Source organism: Littorina saxatilis, linkage group LG16 (assembly GCF_037325665.1).
Source record: "Littorina saxatilis isolate snail1 linkage group LG16, US_GU_Lsax_2.0, whole genome shotgun sequence".
In the NCBI taxonomy this organism is placed as follows: Eukaryota; Metazoa; Mollusca; class Gastropoda; order Littorinimorpha; family Littorinidae; genus Littorina; species Littorina saxatilis.
Genome location: NC_090260.1, coordinates 30847493 through 30858565, shown reverse-complemented (window position 1 = coordinate 30858565; position 11073 = coordinate 30847493). Strand labels below are relative to the sequence as shown.

The following is an 11073-nucleotide window of genomic DNA, read 5'->3' as shown; positions in this document are numbered from 1 at the left end:
GACTTGGGTAATAAATCAGCAGCTACATTTGGCAGTTCTGTGAATTCAGGACAACACGTGTATGTTTTAACCCGGCGATAGTAACTTATGAGATGAAATAAAAGAACTCTTTCCTGTTGACGGTATTGGATTGAGCAAAACTGTTGGTTAAGTCTGAATGCATAACATCATCGTTTTTCTTTTTTCTTTATTTGGTGTTTAACGTCGTTTTCAACCACGAAGGTTATATCGCGACGGGGAAGAGGGGATAGAGCCACTTGTTAATTGTTTCTTGTTGACAAAAGCACTAATCAAAAATTTGCTCGAGGGGCTTGCAACGTAGTACAATATATTACCTTACTGGGAGAATGCAAGTTTCCAGTACAAAGGACTTAACATTTCTTACATACTGCTTGACTAAAATCTTTACAAAAATTGACTATATTCTATACAAGAAACACTTAACAATGGTAAAAGGAGAAACAGAATCCGTTAGTCGTCTCTTACGACATGCTGGGGAGCATCAGGTAAATTCTTCCCCCTATCATCCCGCTCATAAGATAATTGCCTATGTCATTTTTAGTGTTTGGAGAAAAACGTTTTAGGTTTCTGAACGATCTGCCTATCTTATTTTATTTTTTTCGATCGGTTGACAGCGGAATAAGCGTAAGTTAAACAGCTGGCAGCCACGTTTTCAATCAGCACAATCCGTCAATCGCATAACAAAAAAAATAAGCTTACTCTAGATGTAGATGTAGACTTACTCTGCACAGCAAAAAATCATTCCTGTATGAAAGCAGCAGCCTGGGAAAAATTTACCTGATGCTCCTCAGCATGTCGTAAGAGACGACTAACGGATTCTGTTTCTCCTTTTACCCTTGTTAAGTGTTTCTTGTAACTCCCCTAAGTTTTGGGAGAGGTATAGGAATACCTTTTAACGTACAAAACACTCAGACACAATCAACCACTCTTACTCTAATCACTGACTCCACACCCAGGCAACATTCAAACCAAAGTTTATTATTTACACACACGACAACACCGCATTCACATTCACATCCAATCACAATCGCTCAAAATCAAAGATAGATGAAGAAGGAAGAATTATCTTAAAGTTTAACAAAACAAAATGGCTATGAGAATTTATAACTTGATACTAAAAGAACTGTAAATATCCCTAACTATTACCACCTATCACCTTAATTCCCTGATCCCGAAAAATCAAGAAGTCTCTTTATAAATCTATCTCAACTCAAAATCCGCTTATCTTCACCTACAGTAATCAATTAACCCCGTTATTTATTAACTACTATTATTTCTAACTTACATTTACACTAATACCTCGTAATAGGGACTACCAATGTTTCTGCTACACTGCCTTCAACCTTGATGCAAAAGATCAACGCCAAACGCAGCTACACCTGAAACCAGTAGGCCCAGCCACCAGTAATACTAATTAACTTAACTTTAAATAACAAAACCCTCAACTCTCTTCCACTTATTTCAACACAATAAATGGTACGAACATTAATCCATCAATAACACATTCACATTAATCCACCACGTAACAACCTTACTTCATAACAACAAATTACCATATCACTACATACTTTTCTCTTCGTGCGTAATGATCACGACGTTTCACAACCAAGTCCAGTTCACATCTCGCCGATCCACAAAATCAACGTCGCTCAAAGAAAACAATAAAGACACTCCAAATTAGTCCCGTTAAAATGTAATTAACCAGGCCTGGTACTAAGTTAATAACCTAATATTTAATTAATAGTCAATTTCTACCTAGTTTCCTCTAACACTTGCAAAATCTCTATGTCTTTAATGTGTTTAAACTCACTTATAGGTCACAATGCTTATTGAAGCCACAGCTGCATAACTCAAGGCACACAGATGCCATAATATATTCTTGTGCACAGACTGCTCGTGGCAATAGAATGCCAGCACCTTCCACCACTTTACCCACTGACGGTGGGCCACCTCACCTCCACAGCTCACACTTGCGACACACCGGTGGTCAAACACCCCACCAACTAACACGCCTTCCTCCCGGGTATAGAGCCGGAAGCTTCTTGCACCCGGAAACTCATGCTGTCCCCTGTGTCGTTCGTCTCTCCTGGCTTGGACTCTCCCACAGCCCCGCTTCTATGCTTGAACGCTGTCGTAGGAACAAAAGCCAAGTATAACTACTTGTTCCTCCAACAATACTTAATTATCTCCCCTTATCCACCAAGTCCATAAATTGACTCTAACAACAATATTTCCCTCGTTTGACTTCCCATAATTTCCATTTTCATCGACTTACAAAGTCCCCTCTTTACTTAATTACTCATTAATTACCATAATTAACTACTTAATTAACCACCCTGGCCATCTCATCAAAGTTACTATTTAACTTTAACCAACATCATTATCAAAATACCAGAGTCCCAACATGACCAATTATGTAATAATTCTTACACTTTCCACTCACTTAAATACCTAATTACAGCCTTTACTTTTATACAATTGTAAATACACCATCATCAATATAAATGTTCAAAGTATTTACAACTCCCATTTCACCAAATCAAAACAACATGGCTGCCCCCATAATAAACAATTCCTATTCCATTATTTGACCCAACCATTTACAAGCAGCCCCTTCACAACAACGCCACTTCCCTCACCCCTTATGAATTTAAGTCATATTACATAGTGGCACCTCGTTCTTCCCTCTTTCTCTACCCGTTCTGACGTCACATATTTACAACCAACCCCCCCGTCTTCTGTCTTGACGGTGAACTCCCGTTTACACCTCCCGTACCTCGTGTTCACTTTTCCATACTTGCACCTACTACACGACTCATTCTCTGGAGTTAACGCTCTCTACCTTAAATTCACCCTCCATAAAATAAATCCTTCCCACACATAAGTTCACTCGCAGCAACTGCTGACACCTCTTTTCTTCTCTCCACCAGCCTACTCGCTCTCCACACTTCTTGCACAATAAAAAAAAACTGTCCACCCCCTTTCCCTCGTTTCCCATTTCCCCCTCTCCCCTTTCTACCCCCGACACCCAACACATAAAATGACACCAACCAAGGAAACTAAAAAACTAAACCTCTCTCATACACAAACACTACCGAACCAACCAATTTTGACCCTGAGCACGGAAGGAGAGAAAACTACAGAATTTCAACACACCTTGCCGTTCGAGGACTGACCACCCGTAGAACCCCTGAAGCCACACCAAGACAGCTGGAACACAACTTGTCTCCGGGGTTGTATAAAACAACAACACGCCGGTCGGCCGGATAGAGCATTCACATCAACCATCCGTTCTCTTCACAGTTTTACACAGCAGTGACCTTCGAGCCTGTGACTCGTTCACGCATCACCACGTGCGTGAATACCCTCCCGCGATTGGCTGTCCATATCCACGGACACACACCGAGTCACTGTATAGGCACCCATCTGAGCCAAAACCGCACGAAACCCAGCTCATGCACGAATTACCAAATAAGTCATGGCTGGACTTGGGCAGAGTTTGTGACAAACCCCCCACCCAAGTACAAAACACCCTGTATTGAACCAAAAACCACACACCTCTGACCAATGCCAGGAATCCTAATACGTGTAATCAAACCACAACTCCCCCTGAACTAAAACACTACACAACTCTACTGACATCCATGGACTTGCAACATGATCCAGCCCACCAAAATCAGTCCATTTTGATGGTTCAATGCTCCCCACATCTGGTTACTCTTCCGAGCGACTGAGCAAGTCGGCCCCCACGTTGTCTCTTCCAGGAATCGCCTGGATGGTATACATGTAGGGTTGCAGAGCCAACGCCCACCGCATCAACCTCTTGTTGGTCGCCTTTAAACCCTCCAAATACTCCAAGGGTTTGTGGTCGGACTGGATGCAGAGAGGTTTTCCGTAGAGGTACGGCCAAACTTCCGCACCCCCCACACCACGGCCCAGCACTCGCGCTCGATGGTACTTAGTTACGCTCCGCTGGCAGCAACTTTTTGCTTGCACAGGCCACCATCTGCATCCCGTTTCCCTGGTCTTGGAGTAGCACCGCCCAAGCGGCACTTTGGCAACTCGTCCCTTCGGCGTGACTTTTTGGCATCGGTCGCAGGACTGACAGTATCGTCGCACGTCTTCGCACAGGCCTGGCCAATAAAAATCTGCCCATAGACGTTCGCGGGTCTTCTTGGTTCCTAGATGTCCTGCCATGGGTGTGTCGTGGGCGAACTTGAGTAGTCCTTTCCTCAAGGATCTGGGAACGCATATTTGTGAACACTCCAATTTCTTCTCCCGATAAACCCTCTTTAGTATCCCACGAGACATCTTGAACTCCACCATGCCCTTTCCTGCTTGTATCTGTTTCCCTTCCTTCGCCAGTCGTTTTGCGCGCACTAGTGTTTCATCTTCCTGTTGCAAGACTTTCAGCTGATCCGGAGTCACTTGCAGCCCTTCAATCTGCACCACCACCACCGGTTTCACCGGCCGTGTACCTGCTTCAGCCTGTGCTCTGGTTGTCACTGCCGCACACAACGCCCGTCTGGGATACATCGATACTTCCACCCAGTCTCCGCTCGTAAGCTGGGCCAGGTTTCCCAGAAAAATGTCAGGCCTGATGTTGTCGTTCACGATGGCAAGAATCCTCTCACAGATGTACGGCGATTCTACGTCAACCCATGCTAAGGGATACGTCTTTGTGCAATCTAAGTCGGCAAACTCTACGTGCACTGTCCCGCTGGTGTAATCCTCAGGCCTAACAAATGCAGCCTTTACCATGGTCTTGTCTGCCCCTGAATCACGTAGACTGATTGCGTCTCTCCCGTTAACCTTGCACCTTCCCATCGGCCGAAATGGAATTTTCTCGCAGTCTTTGCACAACGGCTCTGACGGCTCGGAAGATCTCGTCTGGTCATCTTGTTCGGTCGTCATGCATGCGTTCGCGGTACACTCCCTGGCAATGTGTCCCGTCTTCTTGCACCTATGACATATCACCCGATTGTTGTATTCCCGATTCCAGTTCGTCTTTTTGTTCCTGCTGCCCTCTACTGGCCTCACTTGGCCCTCTGACTGCTCTGCCTGTTCCTCCGATCCCACTCCGGTCTTGGTACCCCCGTTGCTTGTAGTCTTCTCCTTTTTCTTTTCCTCCTCGTCCATTTGGCCCCCGATGTTACGTTTTGCGTTGAACAATCTGGCGTCCCGTTTTGATTCCAAGTGAGTGAACGCTAACACCGCCGCTTCCTTGGCTGTAGCTGGCTTTTTATCGCTGACGTACTGGAACAGCTCACCCCGGAAATTTGACATCAACTGTTCTCTCAGGATCAGGTCATACAGCCGGTCATAGTCTCCCGCACACTGTGACATCGCTATCCATTGATCCAACAGGGTCTGCAGCCGACGACTAAACTGTACAAAGTTCTCGTCCCCTTGCTTTGTGATGTTTCTGAATTCCCGGCGGTAGTGTTCTGGAGTATGATGGAACTCTTCTAACAGCGCAACCTTGAGCATATCGTAGTCGCTGGCATCCTCGGGAGTCATCCGTAGATATGCTCTCTCTGCGCGACCCTTCAATTGGTCTGCTAATCGACCTGCCCATGTCGCCCTGCTCCACCTGTGTGTTGTCGCTGTTCGCTCGAAGTGGAGGAGGTAGTCGTCAATGTTGACAGAGTCATCACAGAAGGACATCTTTACCCGGTATTTGTCAAAACTCGGTTCTCTCTCAGTCCCCCCTGTGCGCAGAGCTAACTCCTCTTTCCACCTCGCCTCACTTGCTTGCAGTTCCTCTTCCCGTATGCGACGCTCCTCCTGGCGTCGCTCTGCCTCATCTCTGCGTCGTGCTTCTTCCTCTTGTCGTCGTGCTTCTTCTTTCCTTTCTTGGAACTCCCGTTCCTCTTGGCGTCGTGCTTCTTCTTTCCTTTCTTGGAACTCCCGTTCCTCTCTCCTTTGGGCCGCCTCATCCTTGCGTCGAGCTTCTTCTTTCTTCTCCTGAAGTTCTCGTTCCTCTTTACGTCGAGCTTCTTTCTTCTCCTGAAGTTCTCGTTCCTCTTTACGTCGGGCTTCTTCTTCTTGGCGTCTGGCCTCTATCTCTTCCCTACGCTGGGCTGCTTCTGCTTGGCGTCGAGCTTCTTCTTTCTTCTCCTGAAGTTCTCGTTCCTCTTTGCGTTGTCGCCGCTCTTCCTTCCGCAACTTCGCCTGCGCCACTCTCTCCTCGACGATGGCCGCCTCCCTGCGCACTTGGGCCATCACAAACTGGGCCAACGTCGCCCCTTGCAAACCCAAGCTTTCACCCTGACTACGGAACCGTGCTAACTCCCTGTCTACCGACTCATCGTCAAACCCATTAGAACCTTGGACCATGATCGGCGACACTCCCCTTACAGCTTGGCCCTCACCGTACCCCATCGCCAAACGCTGCGCCCCAACAGACCTCGGCCCCAACACTCCTGGCATCACCAAAGACCTCTCCATCCTCGGCGTAGAAACCGCACCCGGCATACCACCCGTAGCCAACAACGTCGCACCACCACTTGGTACAGTGAACCGAGGAGGGGTTACCACCAGGGATGCAGCCGCAGACGTCGCTGGAACCTTCTCCTCCATCCTAGCCGCCCGCCTCAACTGACGCTCATCCCGATCTGAATTCGACATCTCCTTGACAAACCAACCTCACCTTGACCCCAATTCCAAAATTGATCGCCCACAACAAACACGGACAGAATAATACAAAGCAACAACCACAATAGAACTTACCCAAACAGCTAGCTGACAACCTTGGTAGAGTGAGATCCGAGTGATCAGTTCGGACCCCAGGTGTGCTCAAACTCACTCGTTCTCTCTCCTTCCTCTACCGGGTCAAAATAGCCACCCAGGCTTAAAGCCTTTAAGTCGCCCGCCAACCGCCCACGCTAGTCCTCATTCATACCCTTTCACAACTGATTCACACGAGTCACGGCCCTTACTTCCCGATGCTATCTAAACCCTTCCTAATCCCCGAAATGAAACTCCTATCCCACCGCTGCCACCATTGTAACTCCCCTAAGTTTTGGGAGAGGTATAGGAATACCTTTTAACGTACAAAACACTCAGACACAGTCAACCACTCTTACTCTAATCACTGACTCCACAACCAGGCAACATTCAAACCAAAGTTTATTATTTACACACACGACATCACCGCATTCACATTCACACCCAATCACAATCGCTCAAAATCAAAGATAGATGAAGAAGGAAGAATTATCTTAAAGTTTAACAAAACAAAATGGCTATAAGAATTTATAACTTGATACTAAAAGAACTGTAAATATCCCTAAATATTACCACCTACCACCTTAATTCCCTGATCCCGAAAAATCAAAAAGTCTCTTTATAAATCTATCTCAACTCAAAATCCGCTTATCTTCACCTACAGTAATCAATTAACCCCGTTATTTATTAACTACTATTATTTCTAACTTACATTTACACTAATACCTCGTAATAGGGACTACCAACGTTTCTGCTACACTGCCTTCAACCTTGATGCAAAAGATCAACGCCAAACGCAGCTACACATGAAACTAGTAGGCCCAGCCACCAGTAATACTAATTAACTTAACTTTAAATAACAAAATCCTCAATTCTCTTCCACTTATTTCAACACAATAAATGGTACGAACATTAATTCATCAATAACACATTCACATTAATCCACCACGTAACAACCTTACTTCATAACAACAAATTACCATATCACTACATACTTTTCTCTTCGTGCGTAATGATCACGACGTTTCACAACCAAGTCCAGTTCACATCTCGCCGATCCACAAAATCAACGTCGCTCAAAGAAAAACAATAAAGACACTCCAAATTAGTCCCGTTAAAATGTAATTAACCAGGCCTGGTACTAAGTTAATAACCTAATATTTAATTAATAGTCAATTTCTACCTAGTTTCCTCTAACACTTGCAAAATCTCTATGTCTTTAATGTGTTTAAACTCACTTATAGGTCACAATGCTTATTGAAGCCACAGCTGCATAACTCAAGGCACACAGATGCCATAATATATTCTTGTGCACAGACTGCTCGTGGCAATAGAATGCCAGCACCTTCCACCACTTTACCCACTGACGGTGGGCCACCTCACCTCCACAGCTCACACTTGCGACACACCGGTGGTCAAACACCCCACCAACTAACACGCCTTCCTCCCGGGTATAGAGCCGGAAGCTTCTTGCACCCGGAAACTCATGCTGTCCCCTGTGTCGTTCGTCTCTCCTGGCTTGGACTCTCCCACAGCCCCGCTTCTATGCTTGAACGCTGTCGTAGGAACAAAAGCCAAGTATAACTACTTGTTCCTCCAACAATACTTAATTATCTCCCCTTATCCACCAAGTCCATAAATTGACTCTAACAACAATATTTCCCTCGTTTGACTTCCCATAATTTCCATTTTCATCGACTTACAAAGTCCCCTCTTTACTTAATTACTCATTAATTACCATAATTAACTACTTAATTAACCACTCTGGCCATCTCATCAAAGTTACTATTTAACTTTAACCAACATCATTATCAAAATACCAGAGTCCCAACATGACCAATTATGTAATAATTCTTACACTTTCCACTCACTTAAATACCTAATTACAGCCTTTACTTTTATACAATTGTAAATACACCATCATCAATATAAATGTTCAAAGTATTTACAACTCCCATTTCACCAAATCAAAACAACATGGCTGCCCCCATAATAAACAATTCCTATTCCATTATTTGACCCAACCATTTACAAGCAGCCCCTTCACAACAACGCCACTTCCCTCACCCCTTATGAATTTAAGTCATATTACATAGTGGCACCTCGTTCTTCCCTCTTTCTCTACCCGTGATGACGTCACATATTTACAACCAACCCCCCCGTCTTCTGTCTTGACGGTGAACTCCCGTTTACACCTCCCGTACCTCGTGTTCACTTTTCCATACTTGCACCTACTACACGACTCATTCTCTGGAGTTACCGCTCTCTACCTTAAATTCACCCTCCATAAAATAAATCCTTCCCACACATAAGTTCACTCGCAGCAACTGCTGACACCTCTTTTCTTCTCTCCACCAGCCTACTCGCTCTCCACACTTCTTGCACAATAAAAAAAAACTGTCCACCCCCTTTCCCTCGTTTCCCATTCCCCCTCTCCCCTTTCTACCCCCGACACCCAACACATAAAATGACACCAACCAAGGAAACTAAAAAACTAAACCTCTCTCATACACAAACACTACCGAACCAACCAATTTTGACCCTAAGCACGGAAGGAGAGAAAACTACAGAATTTCAACACACCTTGCCGTTCGAGGACTGACCACCCGTAGAACCCTTGAAGCCACACCAAGACAGCTGGAACACAACTTGTCTCCGGGGTTGTATAAAACAACAACACGCCGGTCGGCCGGATAGAGCATTCACATCAACCATCCGTTCTCTTCACAGTTTTACACAGCAGTGACCTTCGAGCCTGTGACTCGTTCACGCATCACCACGTGCGTGAATACCCTCCCGCGATTGGCTGTCCATATCCACGGACACACACCGAGTCACTGTATAGGCACCCATCTGAGCCAAAACCGCACGAAACCCAGCTCATGCACGAATTACCAAATAAGTCATGGCTGGACTTGGGCAGAGTTTGTGACATTTCTTGTTGCAAGCCCCTGGAACAATTTTTTGATTAGGGCTTTTGTGAACAAGAAACAATTAACAAGTGGCTCTATCCCATCTCCCCTCCCCCCCCCCTCTCCCCCCCCCCCTCTTTTCCCCGTCGCGATATAACCTCTGTGGTTGAAAAAGACGTTAAACACCAAATAAATAAAATCCTGAAACGAGAACAGCAGTTTTGCTTACGTAACCGTGACAATGGTATCCAATGGTCTGAGAGTTTGTACTCTCTAACACATGATGGGTACCCTTCCAGTAGCTTCCCCTTGTAGTCTCACTGCAGAAATGCCTAACACTGAGATAGGTATTTTTCTTATGAGCGTGACAACATGCTTTATGTTTGTATCAGGTTTATTCTCTGCTCAATGTCGTCGTGGAAACCAACCCTCTGCATGGCAAATGTGACACCAGTGTCAAGGTCAAGTCAAGGCCACTGGAGATCGTCTATGATGCTGTGAGTGTGCCATGTCTGACAGGGGGACGAAATAGTCGTGGCATGCATGAATTTCATGAATGATTTTGTGTGGGAAATACACATCGAGGCTGACATCATGGAAAGATGAAGGATGCTGTGTGTGTGTGTGTGTTATGAGTGTGGTTCTCTTCTTTCATGTGTGTGTGTGTGTTTGGATGTGTTTTTGTGTCGTTGTATGTGTGTGTGTTGGTGTGTGTGTGTGTGAGTGTGTCATTGTATGTGTGCGTATTTGTTTGCATGCCTGATTATGCATGTGTATGTTTGTGTGTGTGTATGTATGTTTGTGTGTGTGTATGTTTGTGTGTGTGTATGTTTGTGTGTGTGTGTATGTTTGTGTGTGTTTATGTTTGTGTGTGTGTGTGTGTATGTTTGTGTTTGTGTGTGTGTGTGTGTATGTTTGTGTGTGTGTGTGTATGTTTGTGTGTGTGTATGTTTGTGTGTGTGTATGTTTGTGGGTGTGTGTGTGTAAGTTTGTGTGTGTGTATGTTTGTGTGTGTGTGTATGTTTGTGTGTGTGTATATGTTTGTGTGTGTGTGTATGTTTGTGTGTGTTTATGTTTGTGTATGTGTGTATGTTTGTGTGTGTATGTTTGTGTGTGTGTATGTTTGTGTGTGTGTGTATGTTTGTTTGTGTATGTTTTTGTGTGTGTATGTTTCAGTGTGTGTGTGTGTTTGTGTGTGTGTATGTTTGTGTGTGTGTATGTTTGTGTGTGTGTGTATGTTTTTGTGTGTGTGTATGTTTGTGTGTGTGTATGTTTGTGTGTGTGTGTGTATGTTTGTGTGTGTGTGTGTATGTTTGTGTGTGGTGTATGTTTGCGTGTGTGGTGTATGTTTGTGTGTGTGTGTATGTTTGTGTGTGTGTATGTTTGTGTGTGTGTGTATGTTTGTGTGTAT

General features: G+C 44.9%; 1 protein-coding gene across 1 annotated transcript in view; it reads left to right on the top strand.

Annotated features, from left to right (window-relative positions):
• The window catches only part of LOC138950809 (intermembrane lipid transfer protein VPS13A-like), a gene marked incomplete at its 3' end in the record, with an annotated part of 220607 nt that overhangs the window by 52705 nt on the left and 156829 nt on the right, over window positions 1–11073 (top strand). Inside the window, 1 exon segment of the mRNA XM_070322526.1 lies at window positions 10055–10159. Coding sequence (XP_070178627.1) covers window positions 10055–10159 — 105 coding nt within the window.